The sequence below is a fragment of the Eutrigla gurnardus genome (genome assembly GCF_963514095.1).
Source record: "Eutrigla gurnardus genome assembly, chromosome: 7".
NCBI classification, from domain to species: Eukaryota; Metazoa; Chordata; class Actinopteri; order Perciformes; family Triglidae; genus Eutrigla; species Eutrigla gurnardus.
The window spans coordinates 15,131,986-15,155,191 of record NC_139921.1 but is presented as its reverse complement, the minus strand read 5'-3'; the positions used below and the strand labels follow the sequence as shown (position 1 = coordinate 15,155,191).

Genomic DNA, 23,206 nt, shown 5'->3' with positions numbered 1-23,206 from the left:
CTCCAGGTTCCTTCTGCTCTTTTCTCCTCGCTTGGCTGCTCCAGCAAACCAGACTCAAGAATGCCTTGTATCTGGAGGCCATGGAGACTGTTCACATGTAGAAATAAGATTTAGTGTGTTTGGGAGGAATGGAGGAGGGCGCTTGTGTGCATGCTGTGTCGAATTTGCCGTGCCGACGAATAGCAGTGACTTGGGACCCTTTTCTTTGCTATCCGTTAACATTTAGATACGCAACTTGTTGCTGCTATCAGACTTTTTACGTGTGTCAGCCATGGGGGCAATTTGCCCATTTAGCGTGTGACTGAAATGAATAGGTAAAATTAATAAGTGTAACGGTGTATCCAACCACTTTTAAGGAAAGGCTCCACACGCTGTGGAAAGCTGGAGAGAACAGCCATTACAGAGCTGGGATTTTCCCCCAAAGTATGTATCAGAAAGACTGGGTGTGGAGGTGAAGTAGGGACAGATGGTTGGAACACACACACACCCACACACACTGACTCAATCTCCAAGTGTGCTGGACCTTTTCCAAGAACTGTCAGGAACTCAGATGTGCATCAAGAGTGTGTGTGTGTGTGATACCACATCTGGTCTTGCAGTGGGGCACTAGGTCAGCTCTCTAGGGAGCACGAGTGTGTGTTCTTGTCTCAAGACTGACAATCCACACCCTTATCTCAGTGTGAACTTGAGGCGCCCTTACTGCCTGTTTCCTTAAACAGAAACGCTCCAGTTGGAGCCACGTCCAGATAACAAAAGCTCTGTGAAGACAAGATCCTTCAAGACTAAGCGTCTGTTGTAGTATTACTTAATATAGACCTTCAAACACAGACCGCTACGCTGCTATTCATTTGGCACATGTTGCCGGGGAGAGTGTGCTCCAGCTCACATCCGAACGTGTAGATGTGTGCAAGAAAACTTAACAATGTGGTTTTGGTGGTAAGCGAATAAGGGAGGTGTATGTGTGGGAGAGAAGAGGGGAATATGATATCTGTGTGTGCATCCAGTGTAATTGAGTCCAGCTGTGGTCTTGAGTCACTGGTCAGATGAGGGAGTGACTTGGCTCAGATATTTCCGCCGCCTCTACATTTCAATCCATTCTTCATCTAATTAGCAACCGTCCCAACCCCTCCGCTCCTCAGCACTTCCTCACATCTCTCTTACATCGCTCCACAGTCAACAGCAAATCCATGCATGATTTCTATCACTTTTATTGTCCTTCCTCTCTCCTTTTCCCTCCTCATTCCCTCCCTCATTTTATGATGTCATTTTGTTAATGTCCTGGTGTTGTTTGCCATCTGTCTTCATTGGTTTCGAGTGCGTTTTTTAACGTCTGGGGCAGTGTTTGTGCACGTCAGAAGCAATATTAGTTTTCAAGAAAGAAAACTGGAACCGCATAACTCGTCCTCCTCAAAGATGAAACTGAGTCTGTGTCAGATTAAAGGGCTTTACTTTCCAGGGGCGTTTTCTCTTTTAAAAATATGTATATATATGTTTTCAAACTGTTGTTTTTGTCTCAAGTACTTTCACACTGAATAGGAATATTATGCAGCGATAAAGAAATGTTTTGATTATTAAACGATTCTTGGTGCGTCTCTATATTGGATTTAAATATAATGATAATCTTTCCTTCAAATCTTTCAAACCAATTCCTTTTTGTATGATACATTTGATGTACTATATTACTTATATAAAATGGGGAAAGATTGCCCAAAAAAAATATAATAATGGTTTATGAACTTTACTGCATCGACGCAGAATCGTTCAACAAAGCATAGCGATGCATCATAGAATCGATTATTTCTCCCATCTCTACTTCTAACAGTACTTTTTGGTAATGCCCTCGACATCTGTACTGTATAACTGTTTACAAGAAGGAACTCAAATTCACTCAAAGGTATTTTGCGAAAACACAACTCAATAAAATAGCTTAAAGTGGCTTACAATATACAAACATTTATCAGACAGACTGCCAGACGCTGCTGTGCGTCAGTAGGTTCCCGGTACTTGGTCTTCTGGTGATGCAAATCTATTTGGACCTTCTATGGAACAAGTGTTGCAACTGTCGCACATTAACAATGCTGCCAGTATGAATAGTGTTGATGTGTAATATAAGTAGAGGAGTATTTTGCATTTTTGTGTTGTTTATTCGTCACATCTCCAGTGAGTAAAGGCCTAAATCTTGGCCGTGCAACTAAATATGAAAAGATTACACTCCTTTTCTTTCTGTCTGTTTTTTTCTCTCTTAAAATCAAGTACATATTCTTGTTTGTTGTTTTTTTAGTTTGACATGAACAAAAACTTTTGGCTCACAATTCAGTGATGCCTCATTAGAGTGGACTTGCTAGCTATCGTCCTCACTGCTTGCTGAGGCTTGCTGCTCAGTTCAGTTCAACCGAGTCTCCTAATGAGGGCCAGAGGGATATTTTGATTGTTCATTTGACTATAGTCATTGTATTCTGGAGGTTCAGCTCTGATTGTTCTGGCAGTCATTCAAGTTTGGTTTTAAAAATTCCTGTTTAATCCATTATTTGCTTTGTATTACCTTATTGTAGAAAATGATTTGCAGTAGAAGAATACTTGCCTTCGGTAAAGTAACAGTATGAGTTCTCTGTTTGTACTATAATGAAAACATAAGCTGCATGTTTTATTAACTGGACCCTAGGGTTGGGCCGATTTCCTGTTTCACCGGTTCGGTGTACCGGACCAAACCAGTTTATTTTATGCAAGCCGGTTGAACCGGCACTTTGAACCGTTCTTAAATTTTAAAATTAAAATGAAAAACATCAGTGACCTGACGATGTCACGGCACTAAATTTAACATGTCTTTCATTAGCAATAAGCAGCAATAGTGATAAAAATAATAATGTGTTTATTTATAACCGGGTTGGCGAGTGTCTGAGGCGGCCGGCGCGCAAATTGCAGCCACCCCGCTGCTGAACGAGCCGAGGCCGAGATCACATTTCAAGGTTGGAGGGGGAGATGCGTGCCATACCTTGTGTCTGTTTACTTCGACATTTTAGAGACGTGTTACTCAACGCATTTAACGAGCTGAGAACGTAGTTCCAAAGAAGATATAAAGCCGGTAGTTGTTCGAACGAGGCCGCCATTGTATCATCAACAAGTATATGATGCACAGCAACTTCGCTTGGGTTTGAAGAGTCATGTAAATATGCAAGCCGAGCAAAGTTCACCTTTCAGTTGTTTTGAAGCCACGAGCTAATCGGAATTCTGACGCTCACTGAAAACGTCACACGGCCTGCGACACCGTATCCGTCTCTCGTTCCACAAAGCCGGGATGTTTTGTAAAATTAGACACGGCTCAATCTTCTGTGTAAGAAAAAGAATGTATCACACGGGAGGGTCTGCTGGCAAGTGCGACGCATAGTGCGGAAGATCTGTATAACCGGTTCGGTCCGGTCTTTGGCATAGTATCGGACTGGTTTGAAAATATTTGAACTGGCCCAAGCCTACTGGACCCAGAAGTCAATTTAAATAAGAAAAGACATGTGCGTCCGGATGAAGATATGAGTTGATGTGCTAAGGCTAATTGTGTGTGACCAGCTACCGTATCTCATAAGAACCACAGATATCGGGCTGTGTTCATCTAAAGCATCATCAAACAGACCCTATTGTTTCCCTTCCAGACGGAGCGTGGGGAATGGCTGCAGTTCCAGTCTGACCTACAGGTGGCGGTGTCAGTGGCAGACCGTCTGCGAGCCGAAGCAGAGGAAGAGCTGAGTGCGCTCCGAACGGCCCACAAGGATGTGGAGAGGGAGCTGGCTGCTTCCCAGCAGAGACAGAAGGAGGCTGATATGCAACTGGTCACCCTGAGAGGGGAGTTAACGCAGAGCAGGCAGAGACTAGCGACTTTAACCCAGGCTCCATGTCAGGAACCAGAGAGGCCCAATGGAGAACCCACCAACAGCTGTGAAAGCAAAGAAGGGACCCATTTGGGCAGGGAGAGGGGGCCGTACAGGTCGGGGCGAGAAGGGACGGAAAGTAGCGGTCAGAGTGAATTGATGAAGAACGTTGTCAGAGAGGATGCCAGAACGGTCTGCAAAGGTGTGACTAAGCGTTACCTGAGAAATGTGACCAATGAGGATCGGAGTGGGGAGGAGATGCGACCCAGCGAAACGCGAAGGACGATAACCACAGAGAGGTCAAGGTGAGATAAAATGTTTGACCTTTGTTTGACTTAATTTGGGAATACAGAAAGAAGAAACTAAAGCAACATTTTGTGCAGTAGACACCTTAACATGTTCCGACAGCCAGTTATTTCTCAACAAAGGCAAACTTTTTTGGTCGTCCACATTTTTTGTCTCTGACAAAGCAGCGACAAATGAAAAACAATCACCAAATATGGTCCGGACTGAAATTGTGGTTTCTTTAGACTGTGTTGCTCAACTACTTCACCCAAAGGCCTTCACAGGGCCACTTGAGGACAATTTGAACAGCTCAATTTACAGCTAGAGCCGAGTGGAACACCTGTCCTATAAAATTGCTATCATAAACAGTTGTGGTATGAATTGTAATGTTACAGAAGCCTGTCCAGATTACCTGCTTCCTCAGGCTCCCCCAACATACAGAATGGAACTTCCCAACCCAATACTGCCTCAACACTTGGCCCTACCAACAAGGTGAGATGCTTTATCATGAGGAAGATCCTTCATGCACTCAATCAATGATTTGCTGATCACGACTGAATGTGAATGAATCTCATCTGTTTTAAAGAATTTGGGACAACTGAGAGGCCGAAGAAGTCTGGATTGGCATGACAGCCGGTCGAGCACTGAAACAGGTGTGTGTGTGTGTGTGTGTGTGTGTGTGTGTGTGTGTGTGTGTGTGTGTGTGTGTGTGTGTGTGTGTGTGTGTGTGTGTGTGTGTGTGTGTGTGTGTGTGTGTGTGTGTGTGTGTGTGTGTGTGTGTGTGTGTGTGTGTGTGTGTGTGTGTGTGTGTGTGTGTGTGTGTGTGTGTGTGTGTGTGTGTGTGTGTGTGTGTGTGTCAGTCTCACAGCCCTGCCCTCGGCGAAACAGAGAAGAGGAGAGAAACTAGATGAAGCATTGTGCCCTTTAATTACACTAAACTACAGTAGACACTCTCGGCAACTTTTTTTTCCTTTTCATTCGGCTTAGGTGTGGTGACAAACACTTATGATAGTAGGGAAAAACAAGATTTTTATAAATTGTATGCAGATTTTGACAATTTCAATGAAATGCACGCATTTTACAGTCAATTCCATTTTTTTCCTCTTCTTTTTTTCTCAAATTTTGCGATTCCGTCCACGGTTTCCCTCATCACGGAAAGTATAGGGCCCTATAATTGGTGGCATTGACACGCCAAGAAGTGTAGCCCGTCTAAGGCAGTGAGGAAGAAGAGTGCAAGCAAGTAAACATGTAAACACCGATTCAACAAGAAATCCGCTTTCCAAATGTTTTATGAGGAAGGGAATGCATTCATTTGATTCCAAGGGAATGCTAATGTTGTGTAAATGTGTAAGCTACATGGGCAATTCTTTGCTCACTAGTTTGCTCCTTTTATATAGTGAATGTCAATGTTACAGCTTCTTCTGCTGCCTCAAACATCTATGCTGTTTTAAACATGTAGAAGTTTGTGTTGGCATGGCAACGGGTGGTGTAGCTGAAGCTTTCTGCTTTAACCGCTGCTTGAATTGTTCAGAATGACAGCATCCTGTTGGGTAGTGAAGTATGGTTGCTTGTCTTTACAGGAAAACGTGAGGAGTCTATAAACAAGTACAACGCTGCCCTCACTGAGCTGCCTCCCCCCAAGTGAGTCCCCCCCACACACAAACACACACATACAGACACAGACAAAGCATTGTGTCGAAGTGACCAGCACCATTGCTACATCCTGTGAATTGAACTCGTTTTGACCCTACATTTGTCTGGTAAACTCATAAAGCTCATTATTGGGGCCATTAATCTGACTTACTTGAACCAACGAGTCAATCATGTTTTAATTTCAATAACGAAGTCAACTATGTGACAATATGTTTTTTTAAACTGCCTGAAAGATCTGAAGCCTTATATCTTGCTGTTCCAGGTCCCAGGACGGTTTCAACCTGCTGCTGCGTCGCCATGGAGGCTCAAAGAGAAATTCGCTGCTCCGCTGGTGTCAGAGCCGAACACAAGGCTACAAGGTGATCCGGGACATGACTTAGTAATGATTCAGAAACGTACAAAACCAAATGGTGAAATTACAGGACTGGCTTTCACGATCATTTGATCATTTTGTACGAGCGAGTTGTGAGGAATATAGAGAAGCAAGCATTTAAGTCCTGCCCACACCGGATGGAAAGCAATTCATCACTCTTCATTGACTTTGTATTGCGTGAAGGTGCCTCCTTTTCACTCCCATTTGCAAGCAAACAGAAAAAGTTCCTACCAGCTGCTGTGTGGTGGGATGGACTACCAACTGGGTAAAGAACCCAGAACTAAGTTTTTATGAGCTACAGACCTGAAATACTGAGCTTTTAAGCAGATAAGAGTGAGGCATCAGCAGGACTCATAGGAGCCCTGAGTGCCACAGTACGTCCAACATCATGTGTGCAGCAAGCATTTTGTCCAAATGCCAGTTTTAGCTATTTTTAGCTAATTAAGCTAGGTTTAGCTAATTTTATTTCTGGAAATTAAGCAAAAGCATTTTGACACATGTAACATTAGCATGCTAGCAGGTTACTAACTCGTCCCATCATTTTAGTTAACTACACCCCTGGTAGACATAGGGTGCCAGTGTAATTCTTTGACATGCTGATATCTGATGATTTTAGCTAGCTAGGCATTTTGTTTGAATTTAAGCCTCATGGTTGCATAATATAGCGTTTATTGTTTTCCCCTCCGATACGCAGGCAATGTGATTTATAAGACTTATCGTGATCAGTGTGTTCCGATCAGATTCTGAGAAGAACATGAAAAGTTGTTGGACTTGAAGAGGTGCCTCATTGCTTTAATATTCACATGAGGAAGTCAGAATTCCAATTTTCTATCAGCTCTTGAATGCATGGATTTGATACCTCAATAGGCCTTTTTTTCCAGCAGGTATTACTTATAACAGAGTAACATCCCAGTTAGTCATGATAGTGTGACAGTGTGCCAGCATGCACAGTACCAGGACCATGAAACTCAAGCAGCTAAATGGAATCCATCCATCTGTTATCTGTAACCGCTTATCCTATTCAGGGTCGAGGGAGGTCTGGAGCCGATCCCAGCTAATATCGGGCGGAATTCAGCCATCATTAATTCTTTTATTTACACCTCTGCTTTTCTTACAGCTTAGAAAATATAGCCTGCTTCAAAGAATTAATTTATCACTGGAGCTTCAGATTGTCATCTTAACTAATTGGTTCTCATGTCTTAACATAATCTTTTCTGTCTTTTCTCTCCCTACAGAACATCGATATCACCAACTTCAGCAGCAGCTGGGCTGACGGGCTCGCCTTCTGTGCCGTTTACCACACCTACCTCCCCTCACACATCCCTTACACCAGCCTCACTCCAGAGAACAAGGTAGGAACTGTTCCTGGCGCCTGTGTTAATGGGACCAAGTGATTTATCGTGTTCGTGCGACTTATCGATTCGTTCTTTTCGTCGTAGAGGGAGAATCTCAGTCTGGCATTCAAAACAGGAGAGACTGTCGGCATCGCAGAAACCCTGGTAAGCCTGGGTGTCTTTAATAAATAAAACGTCAGTTTACAATAAAGTCCTATCTGATTTTTCTATGATGAATGCATAGATTTTGAGCAGATGTGTTTGAAATCTTTGCTCCACAGACGCTGGAGGAGATGCTGAGAGCAGGAGGTCCTGACTGGCAAAGGGTCCTGAGTTACGTGGAGAGCATCTACCGTCACTTTGAGATGTGACTGCTAGAGGTACTGACTGACAGTCTCAACATAGTGGATCCTTCAGGACGCGTCAGAGGAAACTATAATTTGTGATGTCTCCGCTGAATACTATACCTTTTGTTTTGTGCCCGGAAAACTGGATTCATTTCTCTTAGTAAAAGTTTTCATACGCTTCAGAAAATGTCCTCTGACCAGGTAGAGGCTTTGTCGAAGCGCACAATTGTTTGCTACCATTATCTTGTAACTTTCATATAGTTAATCAGCTCACATTTGACATGCATAAAAAATATATATAAATTAGATAGCTATCAGAATATGGTCAACTGAGGAGGTAAATCATTAATAAAACCACTTATCTTTAAATACAAGATTGTATGTATTGTAGGTTTCAAAATAAAGTCTATTTTTGACCTCCATAGAAATAAAGAATATCTGGTGTGTATATATAGTAGTAGTGTAGTAGTAGCAGTAGCCTTTACTATAGTTGCTGTAAATGTCTCCACACTGGTACTTCACTGGCCGAAAGTACTGTATTACGTCATGTCTAATCAGAAACAGTCCTTAAACTGCACATTGTTTTATCTGCCATTCTGTTTTGCCTTTTAACGTTGTCTGATGCTCTGCAACAGTTCTACTTTTTCCTGAACCTTTTAGAACTCTGTAAATATGCACTTTTGTTAGCACCATGTTGGTGTATGAATGTAATAATGTACAGTACAGATGTTACACAACTGCTGGAGTCCTCTAAGGGCTCGGTAGGCATTCAGTAGAAGTAGAAGTCAGTTTTTGAAAAACGGTTCAGGTTTTCTGTCAGAAAGTGACTGAATGGCAGTGATCAAAGTCTAGAAAGTGCCTCCATGTTATCACAAGTGCGCCATTTCTGTTGAGGTGCTCAAGGATGTGCATTACAAAAGCAAATGCAAGCCTACACAGGCTTGTATATCCAGTTGCAAAATCATCTAATGTCACGCCTGTATCCTCACTGATGCACAAATGCACCCTTGGACTACAATGAGAACCTGAATAACTGGTTTTGTTTCAGCAAGTTTAACGCTCAGTGTGTTGCCAAAGTCGCAAGTGCCAAATTGGAAGAATATTCCTTATTTTTGTGGAAATGGACCATTTCTAAAAACATGTTTATATGTAACTAGTGTGAAAAAATATTACCAAAGAAATAAAATGTTATTATGAAGCAAACAATAACGTGTGGGTATTGTGTAACCCGGGGACTTCCAAAGAAATATTTGAGTACATTCTACACTAAAAAGCAGAAACACAGTATTCCCATCTCTTCTGGGTTCATTGAGGTTTTCATTTGAGATGAAAGAAGGTCAGTTTTACAGTGATGACAGTGAGTTAGCTTTGACTTTACTACCCCCTACTGGTAATGAAGAGTCAATACAGGCTTCCATTGTGCCTGTCATCATGTTTCTTGGTAAATATTTTAATTAGTGCTTAGAGGTTGAAACATGGTCCCACAGTGTCCTTTGTTCCCTGATGCTATTTTTACTGTAAACTTGTAGAAAAGTTTAACAAAAACAATGATACAATATAAGACATTGCTTTTTCAGTTTAAAACTTAGAGAGCTGATATGGAGAGGGACTACCTGAACTGTTTGACGTCAATTCATGGCTTTCTCACAAGACAAGGCCTCAATAACAACTCCCTGCTCTGTTAACACAATGTTATTCACCTTAGAATGTCAAACATGTTTACAAAACCAATGGCGATTATAATAGCTGCCACAGATTGTTAGCTAACATACCAAGAATTGAACTCTCAGGTGATTTGAGACGCATATTACATGCAGGATTGTATTCTTTCTGACATTCAAGATGTGTTTTTATGGATACACGTCTTTCTTTGTGCTTTGCACCGGGAATTGTCAAACCCTGAATAGACAGATGAGACGCATCCCCCTGGGCAAAGGTGTTAAGAGTGTGTGACCACACACTATGTGTATGCACGCGGGTGTGTGTGAGGAGGTGGGGTTTCGTAATACGTACATCAAGGTCACTTCACGAAAGCCGTCGCTTTCAGTTTGGCGGTGGCGAAGTGTGGACCAGAAGCATGGAGGGGACCTGGGCTCTGCTCGTGTGTGTGGGAGCTGTGTTACATTCCGCTGTGCCCGTTTTGACTCAGGACTCTACCAGGTAAGAGCTGTTTGTTCATACAATGCTAATACAATCTCTCTTTTTTTTCACCAATAAATAACAAGCCATTCCTCCATATTCTAGGACACTGTTTCTGATCTCCACTCCAGAGGTGGTGCATGCTGGGACGCCCACTTCGCTGGCTATCACCGTTCTTGCTGACTTCCCTGGCAGGGTGACGGTTACGGTGGCACACGGCAACAACAAAGTCGCCCAAACAAAGGACTTCCAAGGAGGTGATACTGCAGTTACATAGAAGTTAATTTGCATCATTACTTTTTGACCTTTTTTATATATTCGCTCTGTATTTAAGGTTTGACCTGGGTCCTCACGCTCCCTCCTGTGAGTATGAATTCTGTTTATTTCTTACAGATGAGAATTAAAGGACCTGTTTAGCCCGACATCACACGTATATGTGTCTAAAAATGCTTATTCAATCGCTCCAGATTATTGGATCTCCATCTCCGGATTCCTCTGTAAACTTGACGGTGAAGGGCTACAGAGAGGATAGTCTGATTTTCAGCAACACCACCACCCTCAGCTTCAGCCCCAGGAACGTTTCCACATTCATTCAAACCAGCAGATCACGCTACCAGCCGGGCGACACCGTCAAAGTCCGAGTTGTGTCTGTACAGTTGGATAATCATCTGTACAAAGGAAGAGTGGATGTCTCTATACAGGCAGGTCTTCTGTGTGAAAGAACAAAGCCAGAGGAGTTGGATGGCTTTGGTATTGTGTGGTGGTGGGAAGTTTGACTGACAGTCTTTTGTCACACGCAGGATCCCAGTGGGAACGTTGTCGACAGGTGGGAGTCCACAGGGAACCTGGGGATTGTGTTGCAGGATTTCAGTTTAGCCCAGACGATCCCAGATCTTCTTGGCCAGTGGGTGATCACGGCCACAGTGAATGTAGGGTTTAAATATAGAAATGTCTTCACCTTCGTGCAGCATGCTAAAATACTCCTGTTTGAATTGAATAAGAAAAATGATTTGACCTCCCATCCTCTTCCTCATAGGGCATGACTGATGAGAGAGCATTCACTGTGGAGCATTACGGTAATAGAGCTATCAGTTTATTGCAATATTCTTTTTAAGCCATACCAGCAGAAGATGGTACTTTCAGACTGAGATATCTGAACAACTATGGTTGTTTCATGTCCCGATTATCCTGGACAAAATAAATACAATTCACCATATTATCCCAGATGAAAGATAATTTTTAGTGAAGAATAATCAAAAAAACGTAAATAAAATTATTTTATCTTATCATAAATCAGTACGGTCTCCCTGCATGAATAAAGGAAGTATCAATTTTAAAAATGTATATTTTTAATCAAACCTGTCCAGGGTGTACCCTGCCTTCGCCCAATGACAGCTGGGATCGGCTCCAGCCCCCCCGCGACCCTGAATACAGGATAAGCGGTAGCCAATGGATGGATTTTTAATCAAGCTCTATTTCTTCGTCGGGTACTCGACTAATTTGGTTTTGGTCTGAGTCCACGATGATCTCTTCATCGATTCTCGTCGATTATGTTGTTCTTTATTCTTTTTTCATGCTGAATGATTTATTTCCAAGAAACTTCTGAGCACATACTCTAGTAAACATAATATTTGGAGTGGTGCTTCTGTATGATTCATCGTGGAGTAACTCAACTTAATTACTGACATTCCCATAATTCTACTGACTGCTGTTGCAGAGCATTCTCATTTTGAAGTACTGCTCAAGACACCTGCACATGTCCTCGTTGGAGATGACATATCGGGATCCGTGAGAGCGCTGTGAGTTCAGTCAGCTCATGCCAATACATTATATGACATTTACACAAATGCAGTAATACACTGACTTGTTTCCCCATCTAGTTACCCCAGTGGACCACCTGTACAGGGGACACTTACTGTCACTGTGGCGTCCGTTACGCACAACGCAGCAACTCCATTCCTGCGAACGCAAACTAAAGAGGTGAGCTTTAACAGTTACTACAGTAAGTATCTGCATACTAAACAGCATCGGCTGACTTTGACTTTGGTCCGTTGCTTTTTCAGATCTATGGGTCAACACAGTTTTTGTTCAGCAAAGATCTGCTGGAAGGAATGAGCAGCCCTGTACATGTTGCTGCCTGTGTTACCGACAACTTCACAGGTGAAATATATGATATGTAACTGTGTCAATTGAAGCAGTCGCATCTTCAAACCATTCTGTTACATCATCTCTTGTCACCCAAGGATTTAAAATGAACAAAACCATTGAAGTCCACCGCACGACCAACATATTCCAGCTTGCGTTCCATGATTTTCCAGCTTCACTAAAGCCATCTTTACACTTCTCTGCAAAAGTGAGTGAAATATTATCCTTTTTATCCGCCATCTGCTTTAAACTGATGCTCCAACGTTATTTGCTTCCCTGCGTCTACTCCACAGCTAAGGATTTGGAGGTACGACAGAAAGCCACTCCGCCCTGAGGATCTAAAGCACTCTGCTGTGATTGAAGTCACTCAGAGAATATCCATGATTAATGCCGAACCTACAACTCTGACACTTCCCGTGCCTGAGGACGGTAACATCCGCATACAGTTTGAATTACAGGATCAAGTTGGGATGCTTTTCATCCGGGTGAGTATTCTGATTTCCAGTACGTGGAATGTCGGTCCTCGGGGAGAAGCACTGTTAAGTAGTTTTTGTTGCATGTAAGATGAGGAGTTTCAGTAGAGAAAGATTATACAATAAATAATAGAAATAGATCTTTCAATTGAAAATGATCCCAAGACTTATAAACTTGTAAGCAAAAACCTACAATTGTAAAACAAATTTACTTTTCTAATTTTTGAGGAACAACACACATAGATTGATGTTATCCTTTTTGTAACCCAAATTATTTTTTTGGTTCGTATTTTCTGCATCTGTTGTTTATTTTCAGGCAAGATTCCAATCCAGTGAGGAGACTCTGACTGTCTATAACAGCCACCCGTCTCCTAGTGGCTCATACATGCAGATCTCCCCGATCAACAACTTACCTACACAGGTAAATCTAATCATATATTTAAAAAAATGATTAATACAGCAAACAGGCCTTAATGATGTTCTTGATGATGCAACCAACCACATAATTCAGATTTTGAACTTCCAGATTGGATCAGCTCTTCAGCTTGACGTGAAGAGCACCTTTCAACCAACTAAGCTTCACTTTGTGGTATGTTTGCTTAAATATATCAAATCATGCCAAAAACATAACCAAACAAAATATAACCTGGCATTTTCTTTTCTGCAACAATGACGTACTGCATGAAGAACCTTATAGAAAGATGTCCTGTAAAACTTCAGGTCAAATTAGTTTGTTAGTAAGGGTTAATAAAAACTGTTTTTGTTTTTTTTGTGTGTGTGATCCGACCAGTACATCAATCACTGTGGAACTATGTTCAAAATGCTGTATGCTACACAAAATGCAAACATAGAGATAATTATAGGAACCTATGTACGTCCCTGTGCTAAATTAAATATTATATGAATTTGTGATGACATGCAAAAGAAAGACTTTTATTGTACTTCCAGGTGAGCTCAAGAGGTCAAGTGGTGACTGCTGGGACACGGACTTCCTCCTCTTTTACTCTGACCCCAACAGTATCCTGGTCCCCTGAGGCCTGCGTCACTGTCTACTGCATCCTCTCCGATGGAGAGGTCACCAGTGACACAGTGCACATACCCATCAACCAACACAACCATGTACTTTTCATTTTTTCAATGTATTCATTCATGTTATTTTTTTTTTTCTCCAACATGTCTGTGATTGTTTTCGTTCGCTTCCCTCAGGTATCTCTACACTGGAGCGCGGACAAAGCCCAGCCAGGTGAGCAGGTATCGCTCACCGTGACGGCTCTTGAACCGAGATCCCAGGTGGGAATCGTGGTAATGGGGTCTCACGACGACACCCCGCAGGCTGACCTCGACATAAAAGCGGAGCAGGTATGACGAATCCCTTTTTAATGTGCCAAAGCCTAAAGGTTTAAAAGATTATAGCTTTAGACAAAAGAGAAAAAAATATCATCTCTGAAACTTAAACTCATTAAGAAAGCCATTTCCTTCATTTCTCTTTTGTCCATTTTCCAGTTAAATCACAAATCACCAGTCTTCCCGGTCTCCTTAATCCGTTGTAAATACTTTTCCCAGTTAGATCCCGTATGGGCATTCGGTGTGTGACCACTAAACCGGTTAGTCTGGATGTAACCCATCTGTCTGCTTTGTTGGGAGATGACTCTGCTGTTTCTAAGAGCTGGTAACTCTAGTGTGTTGGGTGCAGGACCTGAGGGTTATTGATGGATGCGAGATGGAGGAAACAAAGCTTCACCACAGTGGGCCGTCTTAAGATGACCTTTTCCCATCTCAAAAACGTTGACGCCGTGTATTGTGTCTGGTAGAATAGACCATTTTAAAAAGCCAGATCTCCTCAGGCATCTGAGACCTGACCTACGTTTCATTGGCTGTTACACTAATGATGGATGTTCTGATAGCGGAGCTCTCGGTACGGGAGTTCACTCTGATTTACACCCCAAAAAACAGTTTTAGCAGCTCCTATAACTGGTTTGCCATTATTATCATCTGCTTTATATCTTTCACACCACAGGAATGTCATATAAGGACTTTGACCAATGCCAGACTGTATCAGAAAAACAAACCTGATGGACCTAAAAGTGGTATGATAACAAATAACACACTGAATCAATGTGTGAGTCCCTCTTGTGGCCATGTAGCATATTGGATTGGTCCTACACTTTCCATACTGGATTTAATCGTCAGCCTTCAGATATTTGTAAAGAACTGATCCCTCTCTTGTTTTTCAGAAAGAGATGCACTAATGGTAGAGAAGTACTGGAGCCACTGGATGGACGCCAGTGAGACCTTGCTGTGGTTCGACACCACAGTTACGTGAGTGCTGAAAGTTATACGTGCTGGTGATTTAAATTAGTGATCAGTATTGTCAAATATAAAAACATAATAACATAACATAAATACTTTTGTCTGTCATTTCTATCAGTGATCAAACATGGATGAGTGAGAAAATAACCGTCCCAGATGGCGTTTCGTCTTTGAGTGCTGCTGCACTGGTGATGTCAGACAGGCTGGGTCTGGGCTTCACCCCTGTGCCACAAAAGGTAACTGAATACTCACAATGTGCCTCTATACATCAGGGATGTTTCTCAGATATGGGGTTTGTATGCATTCTAATTGTTTCCTTTTGCAACGAGGATGCTGCACTTCTTTGTTTGTATTGAATAGGGCGAGGAGACGCAGGAACAATCCTCTCCTTGGCGTCACTCTGACAGTCTCTAAAGCTTGAAGCATGTTTGTCCCACTTTATATAGTGTTTACAACAACAAAAAAGTGTGCCCTAAGACATTGCAGCTTCAGTAATTTTTCACAGTTGTAACCCTACTGAGCCTTGTTTCCTAACTTTTCATATCCGCTGCTAACGAAGTTAACCAAAGTTGCTTTTTAATTGGTTAATGTTTTCTCATTCAGCTGACCGTGTCCAAAGATTTCTCCTTGTCTCTGGATGTCCCGTCATACCTCATCAGAGGAGAGGAAATTGTGCTGGAGGTTAACATCATCAACCATTTAGAGCACGACATAGAGGTATGGAGGAATTTATGGAATATTCTGGCTGAAATAGGACTGGTTAATCTTCTGACCTGTAAAGCATTACTTTAGATACAACTCCAGCATACTCCCTACGTGATGATTTATTAGTATCTTCCGATAATCTGTCACTGTCATTTATGGCATGCAGGAAATGTTACATTCTTCGTTTTAAAGTATGTTTCTCTCCACAGGTTATGCTGCTGCTAGCACAGAGTGAGGCCTATGAGTCTGTTTTGGCAGGCAACGGGGATGTCTCGGTGGAAAATGCCCAAAAACTCACCTTAGGGAGTCATGTGTCTGCTTCAGCTCTGTTCCCTATAAGGCCCGTGGCTCTGGGCGAGGTGGAAATATCTGTGGATGCCGTATCTGCGGAGGCATCAGACAGTCTTGTTTGGAGAGTGCTTGTGAAGGTGCGGTATGATGGAAAACACTGGATAATGTCCACATGCGAATTAAATCTCCATCTAGAAATGCAACGTGCTACGTGGCATGCAGTTAATTATGAATCCCTTCCATGTTCCTGAAGCCTGAGGGAGTGGAACAGTCCTTCTCACAGACTCTGTTCCTGGAGATGGCACCAACGAAGTACAACAGTTCCAAATCCGTCTCCTTCTCCTTCCCACCAGATGTGGTAGCGGGCAGCCAGAGGGCCCACGTGGCATTGATCGGTACGTCCACGGTTTTTGTCCTCTCTGTTGTGCCAGTGGCGGTTCCGTCTGAGTGCTCTTCATGTTTACTTTGAGTCAATTAGGCATGTGTAATATGTGCCCGGATGTTCCTTTGCGTATAGATGATGAGTTTGGGTATATGCCCTGAAAATATTGAGGTAATGAATGTTAAAAAATGATGGACATCAAAGAGGAATGTTTATGGCGGGCAGTTTCTGAACAGCTGTCAGGCGGTTTGGCTTGGCTCCATTCACAAGGGATGTTTGGCATTTGTCATGGTAGAAATGTAGGCCTCAGTATTTTCCTTTCCTTAGTTGGAGGCAAACGTGTGGTTTCTGGACTTGTGATTGTGAGCTTTATTAAACAGCGCAAAGGTGTAGTTTTCTGCTTGTGATGGCATTCTATAGTGTCTTTTCCCTTCTTCCATACCCTGTAACTTTAAGATTCTTAATAGTACGATGTATCCGTCCTCCTTCCCTGTTGCCTTGCTTTACACAGGTGATATCTTGGCCTTGTCCATCAGCAACTTGGATTCACTGGTTCAGGTGCCTCTTGGTTGTGGGGAGCAGAACATGATCCACTTTGCTCCAAGTATTTATGTTATCCAGTACCTGGACAAGTCCATCCAGGATAATAAAGAGCTCAGGAGCAGGGCTCTGGTCTACATGATGGAAGGTAAGCAGCCTGTACATGAATCACTTACATCTGAGGAAAGTTATTTCATGTGCTCCTTAGATGTAACAAGGCACCTTTTTGAGAAATGTGTTATTGAATTTAACTAAACTCTATTTTCTGCTGTAAGGATATCAGAGAGAACTGTCCTACCAACGAGAGGACGGTTCATTCAGTGCTTTCGGAGCCAGCGATGCCTCTGGTGGCACATGGTAGGTCATCAGAGGAATGGTAATGTACTTGTTGCAGGCAAAATTCTGTAGTATTACATTTAATTATGTTACCCAATCATCACTTTATTCGCTTTTGCTTTCTGCGGTCCCAGGTTGACAGCCTTCGTGTTGAGGTGCTTCCTCCAGGCTCAGCCCTACATGCAGGTAGACCAGAGTGTCCTGACCAGAGCCATGACGTGGCTCCTCAAACACCAGGGGACCCACGGAGAGTTCAGTGAGGTGGGCATGTTGATCCACACAGAGTTGCAGGGAGGACTGGATAATGGTTCAGTGGCGCTTACTGCCTATGTGCTGATAGCCCTGCTGGAGGACGAGAGCTATGCGGTGAGTCATGGCTATTTGAGTATTTCAGTAGAGGAAGTAACGATATGAGATTGTGTCTCATATAAATTATATTTGGCAAATAAATCAGTTTATATGTAATGATCTTTTGTCTGTTCCCTCTGTGTGAAGGACATGCACCCAGGTAACATCTCCCTGGCTCAGAGGTACCTGGAAAACAAAGTGTCCAGTGGACTGGTGGTCAGTAACTACAGCCTGTGTGTGGTAGCCTATGCTCTAGCTCTGGCTAATAGTCCTGTGGCCGGCGCTGCCATGGATGAGCTCAGCAGGAGAGCTGACTACAGAGGTAATTTACCTAAATGTATTTATGTCCAGGAAATCTTCATTAATGCTTTCTTTGTCTTATTATTATTGTTGATACCAGAGAACCGGCTGCATTACGGCCTATAAAACTAGAACTCTGTGGACATGCTGGCCAACTTTTGTTCCATTTTGATTAATCAGACGTTAGACTAACAACTGATCCAGTTTCAAATATTGAATAACGATAAATATTTTAGCAGCGCCTTAATGAGAATTTACCAGAAATGTGGTACCTGACATTTAATGGTGAAGAAACCATGAAGTAAAATTTTGACAGATTAAACTTTGCAATTTACAGCTGCTTTTGTCAAATTATTGCCACATTTCAATATTGATCAGCACATTTATTGGGGCTAAAAAAAACAAGGGTTCCTTTCGATTATCTTCATAAGGAGAAACTGCACGCCACATTTGGGGAAGAGAAGTAAACTAAACTAAAGTAACTTAAAGAAATACAGTCTAAACGTAAAACATGCTGCCTCGGCTACCTGAAAGATTATTCCGTATTTTTCAGGCTGCTTGTATTAAAAAGGCCTTTTTGGTTGTAAAGTGGGGGAGATTTCAAAATGTCTAAAGAAAAAGACTCTTGAAGGTCCTAAGATCTACAGTATATTATTCTTGAAGAAGAACAAGAGCAGCAGCAAAAAAGTGCCTGTGTATATCTGATTAGATTCCCTGAAGACATTCATGGAGTTTCTCTTTTTATGCAGCACAATAAATCTGATTCCTTTTGTTGTGGCTTTGTTTCAAAGATGGAGTCATGATGTGGAGTTCCTCAGCTGGCTCGGGGTCACACGACTGGCAGCCGCCCTCGGCACAGATCGAGATGGCCTCCTACATCCTGCTGGCTCATTATAGGCGTGGCAGCTTGGTGGAGGGCATTGGAATCTTGAAATGGTTGAGCATGCAGAGAAACCATCTAGGAGGCTACGGGACGACACAGGTGACACTGCTTTTGTTGCTCGAGAAGCTGGAAATACAATAACCTTGTTTTGTTCAAAGCACACTTTAAACTAGCCTAAACATTTTTTTTCTTAAAAAGGCCACATATCCCAGACTCAGCCAACTGCGGTACCATATTGCAAAGGTATCCCAGAATAATGCACCAAATGATAGATAAAGCGATATAACCCAGTTAACCTGTTTCTTCCTAAGGACACAGTCGTTGCCCTCCAAGCCCTGGCGTGTTACGCTGCCTTCAGTGGTGCCAACGCCATCGACCTCAGGCTCAAAGTATCTGCCCCAGCGTCTTCATTCGTGTCACTGTTTCACATCAACTCCAGCACCTATCTGACGTATCAGAGGACAGAGGTAATCCATCTGGTTGGAATCCCGTCCTTGTGACATGCTTGTATATATTGGACATCAATGTTATTTAATGTTATATTTACTGCACCATGTGATCGTAATGTTAATATTGTCATCCTGGATGTTTTTTGTTTTCCTTCCTTTATGTTTCCTAGCTGGATTTTGACAAATATCTAAACCTTCATATATACATGGAAGGAAGAGGGTTTGCGCTATTTCAGGTACAGTTGCACAAATGTTGCCATTATATTTGTCTATGGTGTACACTGATTAACTACAGATTTGATTATTTTGGAGCTTTGATATGAATTCTGCTAAACCTGTCCATGTTTAAGGAAACTGTAACTCAACTCCAAACAACCCCCCACAAGCAGGAATGTTTTCATACCTCCAACATACGAGTCAACATCAAAAAATGGAGCATGACCAGAATAAATTGAACGGAGCAGCTGTGCGTGGTAGCTTCACCCAGCACAATATACTGCATTGTAAATGCTAAACCAAAACAGCGAAATGCTAATGCAGCATGATCACCGACTCCCAGCAATTAACATCTGGAACGCATAGTGTAGCCAGAAGCCCTGTCTGCCTTTAGTGTCTCCAGATAATATCAGTCAGACGAGGGCTTGGGTGAAAGGTCAATCTGTTCACTATGTTCAATATTACAACACTATGTCTTCTTTTACAAACCCCCGAATGCTGTTTTTAACCTTATGTGATCCTATACTTGAATGTTGAAGCAAATGCAGAGATTCAATGTTTATTTCACTTTGCCTTTAGAAATGGAGAGACTTCAGAACAGAGTTTTTGTGACCTTGAGGAATTTCCACATAACTCATAAAATCTCTTGCTGTGAAGTACTGTAAACTTTAGCTCTTCGCCATTAAATGTAAGTTTGTTTTTTACATTTTTAAACATCATGGGACACCATGAATCCATCCAGATGAACATATTTTACAACCTGAAGAGCCAAGCGTTTTCACAGAACCTCCAGCACGCCAAAGACGAGGAGGCTTTCTCATTAAACGTTGACGTTGCTGAGGAAAGAGACCACGGTCACATGCTGTTATCTATATGTACCAGGTAAGTAGCACAACACAGACGGACCACTACGTCGGAGTTTAAATGATTATTTTCCACTTCAAATTGATCTTCATTTGAATGATCTTGATATTAAAATATGCCTACATTTTTGACATCCATATTTTTTTTTACATTGTATTGTCATTCAAGTAAAATATCCTGCAAAACAAGGAACTAAAATCATGCCCATTTTTGTCATCTCTAGGTTAAATAACAATCAGGCGATATCTCGAACAGGAATGGCCATTTTGGATGTAGGCATGCTCGGTGGTTTCCGTCTCTCTCCTGGAGCTGCTGCCCCAACAGATCTCATAGGAGATGTGGAGATTCTGCCTGAGAAAGTCATCCTCTACCTACATTCAGTAAGTGTTTGGTCACTTCATGGACGGCCATGAAAAGTTGAGTTGGACCACAAATGTAGTTTTTTTGTCAAACCAGAACTTGGAAAAATGATTAGCCATGTTGAATCATCATAGTTGGTGCCCAAGAATCAGGACCAAGTGTTTGACTAGCCCAAATCAGATGAGATACATGTTTAACCACAACATGATGCAACCTCCAGTTTTGAAAAGTGAAGTCAATGCATAAGTGCCTTAAACCTGAATCTCTTCTAATAGCCATCAGGGGGCGACTCCTCTTCAAAAATCATTCTGTGAGAAAATAACCCTACTTCTTATTTGATTTATTACCTCAGTAAACATTGTAAACATGAATTTATGGTCTCAATTGCTAATTTCAAGTCTTTTTCAATCCAGCATGATTTAATAAATAATGGTCCCATTTAGAGTCAAATAGACAATAAAGCAGGGTACATTTATGGCATGGCAACTTGTCATTCATAGGTCGTCTTACAACTTTAACCCTTTCACAGTGTGTTTTAAGTTCACAAAGGTTAATTGTAACATTTAGGCCTACAAATGTCTTCAGCGTTCGGTTGTACTTGGCTCCGCCCTCTCATGGCACTTCTGGTTGTAAAAAAACAAGATGGAGACGACCAAAAGACGTCAGGTGCAACAACCACTTTTAATATGCAGGTTATGGTCTGCAAGGAATCACACTTTTCTTGTTGAGTCACTTTCCCGTGTAATTGAGAAAATAACAGGAGTGCTGCCGTAGGCTATACCCTTCCTTTCTAAAATGAAAAAAAAAATTCCCTATATCATATGAAAGAATAAGATAAGCAAATGTTATTGTGTTTTACCACGGTTTTCTGGTTCCCTTTGCAGCTCAACAAGTCAGATGTTTGTATCAGACTTCCAGTCATCAGACATTACAAAGTGGCCCACGTACAGGATGCTGTGGTGCAGGTTTACGACTACTATGAACCTAGTGAGTATAGTTTCAATTCATTCAATTTTGCTTTGTCCCGTTGTGGACTCACAAAAGGCAAGACCACTAAACATACTGGCCGGTATGATTTTACATTGATATAAACACGGTGTCATGTATTGTCACGTATCATCATCTGATTATTTTCCTTGACTCACAGCGAGAAAAGCGACGAGAACATACAACTCCGCTGCCCTGCACAACATGAACTCCTGCTTCTTCTGTGGTGAAAACTGTAATCGCTGTAGGCCGGGAATCACCATCGCGGTGTCCTCCCCGCTCTCCTCTCACTCCATTAGCAGCGCTGCCTCCAGCTTAATTTGCCTATTTCTTGGAGTCGCTGCTTTTTTTATTGCAGTCTAATTAGATTGAATTACAGCTAAGGTCAAATTATTTTTGCATGTGCACAATGATATGCATCAGATGCAATCAAATGTATTTTTTTTTAATAATAGTTATTTCTTGACAAGTGATTGTAATATTTAAAGGCCTGCTTGCATGCTGTTCATTAGCTTAGTGCACACGCCTTCTACTGTTTACGATGTGTTTTGTATTCAGAGAAATTACTGTTTTTGGAACACACAGTCAACAGTCAAATTTAATTTATGCACTAAAAATGAGAAAATATTTTCTCCACTTAGGCCACGAAACCTGCCGCTTACACGATTCCATGTGTTGATTGGAATAAAATGTGATTAAAACACTTCCTGCTGCCACCAACATGCAGACGTGTTACGCTGCCTGAAGACACATCGAGGTTACAATAACATTTAGTCTACAGGCCTAGTGTACTTTCCGGGGGTTAAATATGTTTAACTGTGTTGTAAATAAAAGTACCGCTAGAGTGACCCGGTGAATCATTTGTAGTGATGTAACGTCTACTATACCCGTCTGCCACATCCTAAAACTGTGTCAAAGGAATGCAAACTGACCTGCAGGAACTCTCACATTCATGTCGTCACCGGAGAGAAATCAGGTTTGACGTGTCATGAAATATGAATGTTATTTTGAAGAGTTCAGCCTGCTGTGTTCACTCCGTGGTATATTTCATTATGTACGACATAAACATTTCACAGCATGTTCACCTTAATATGATCGGCAATCAACAGTTTTACTTCGGAGGTAACGGCAATATTGAATTAGGTTTGTTCTGTAGCCGAACCTGACCTTTGACCTCTTTGTAGTCTTACTCTGCTGATGCCTTTTGTTTAAAAAATAAATAAATAAAATAATGAGTTTTGTGTTAAATGCAATTCATATCTGGTTTTTATATGCAAGTTGTTTTTAATGCTAATTGGGCATACCAAATTCCCTTCAGGGGCAATAAAACATTGTTCATGAGCAGACATGGAATGAAGTTGAGAATATGATGCGTTTAACAATAAGTACTTAAATAAGTACTAGATCTTCCAAATTGGGTCCCATGCCTTAATCTCTTCTTTAAACGGAAGTGAATCCTTCAGTACGTCAAGTGACCACACTACGGTGACAGTAAAGGCGGAACCCGTACCTTTAGTAAATACAGTGACTACACTGCTGTGAATATGTTTTGATATCCCAAATTTGGACCATATGAGACCACACTCCCTTGAACTTATTCTGCCTGCTCCCATATTCCATCACCTT

The 23,206-nt window shown here is 41.9% G+C and overlaps 1 protein-coding gene across 1 annotated transcript in view; it reads left to right on the top strand.

Moving 5' to 3' along the window:
• LOC311015866 (CD109 antigen-like) overlaps positions 1 to 22,725 on the top strand; it is a 29,381-nt gene extending 6,656 nt beyond the window's left edge. Inside the window, exons 5-43 of the mRNA XM_084013305.1 lie at positions 3,645 to 4,165; positions 4,541 to 4,637; positions 4,732 to 4,798; positions 5,726 to 5,786; positions 6,061 to 6,157; positions 7,407 to 7,523; positions 7,611 to 7,670; positions 7,787 to 7,872; positions 10,002 to 10,012; positions 10,123 to 10,248; positions 10,326 to 10,354; positions 10,459 to 10,641; positions 10,792 to 10,920; positions 11,709 to 11,779; positions 11,872 to 11,971; positions 12,055 to 12,151; positions 12,235 to 12,344; positions 12,430 to 12,621; positions 12,926 to 13,030; positions 13,136 to 13,198; positions 13,558 to 13,728; positions 13,816 to 13,968; positions 14,627 to 14,696; positions 14,844 to 14,928; positions 15,038 to 15,155; positions 15,523 to 15,636; positions 15,834 to 16,052; positions 16,169 to 16,310; positions 16,809 to 16,985; positions 17,113 to 17,194; positions 17,308 to 17,539; positions 17,669 to 17,843; positions 18,613 to 18,803; positions 19,016 to 19,171; positions 19,324 to 19,389; positions 20,112 to 20,251; positions 20,457 to 20,613; positions 21,478 to 21,580; positions 21,741 to 22,725. Coding sequence (XP_083869431.1) covers positions 3,645 to 4,165; positions 4,541 to 4,637; positions 4,732 to 4,798; positions 5,726 to 5,786; positions 6,061 to 6,157; positions 7,407 to 7,523; positions 7,611 to 7,670; positions 7,787 to 7,872; positions 10,002 to 10,012; positions 10,123 to 10,248; positions 10,326 to 10,354; positions 10,459 to 10,641; positions 10,792 to 10,920; positions 11,709 to 11,779; positions 11,872 to 11,971; positions 12,055 to 12,151; positions 12,235 to 12,344; positions 12,430 to 12,621; positions 12,926 to 13,030; positions 13,136 to 13,198; positions 13,558 to 13,728; positions 13,816 to 13,968; positions 14,627 to 14,696; positions 14,844 to 14,928; positions 15,038 to 15,155; positions 15,523 to 15,636; positions 15,834 to 16,052; positions 16,169 to 16,310; positions 16,809 to 16,985; positions 17,113 to 17,194; positions 17,308 to 17,539; positions 17,669 to 17,843; positions 18,613 to 18,803; positions 19,016 to 19,171; positions 19,324 to 19,389; positions 20,112 to 20,251; positions 20,457 to 20,613; positions 21,478 to 21,580; positions 21,741 to 21,943 — 5,076 coding nt within the window. The 3' untranslated portion in view covers positions 21,944 to 22,725. The remainder of the gene's footprint in view (positions 1 to 3,644; positions 4,166 to 4,540; positions 4,638 to 4,731; positions 4,799 to 5,725; positions 5,787 to 6,060; positions 6,158 to 7,406; positions 7,524 to 7,610; positions 7,671 to 7,786; positions 7,873 to 10,001; positions 10,013 to 10,122; positions 10,249 to 10,325; positions 10,355 to 10,458; positions 10,642 to 10,791; positions 10,921 to 11,708; positions 11,780 to 11,871; positions 11,972 to 12,054; positions 12,152 to 12,234; positions 12,345 to 12,429; positions 12,622 to 12,925; positions 13,031 to 13,135; positions 13,199 to 13,557; positions 13,729 to 13,815; positions 13,969 to 14,626; positions 14,697 to 14,843; positions 14,929 to 15,037; positions 15,156 to 15,522; positions 15,637 to 15,833; positions 16,053 to 16,168; positions 16,311 to 16,808; positions 16,986 to 17,112; positions 17,195 to 17,307; positions 17,540 to 17,668; positions 17,844 to 18,612; positions 18,804 to 19,015; positions 19,172 to 19,323; positions 19,390 to 20,111; positions 20,252 to 20,456; positions 20,614 to 21,477; positions 21,581 to 21,740) is intronic.
• The last annotated feature ends 481 nt before the right edge of the window (positions 22,726 to 23,206 follow it).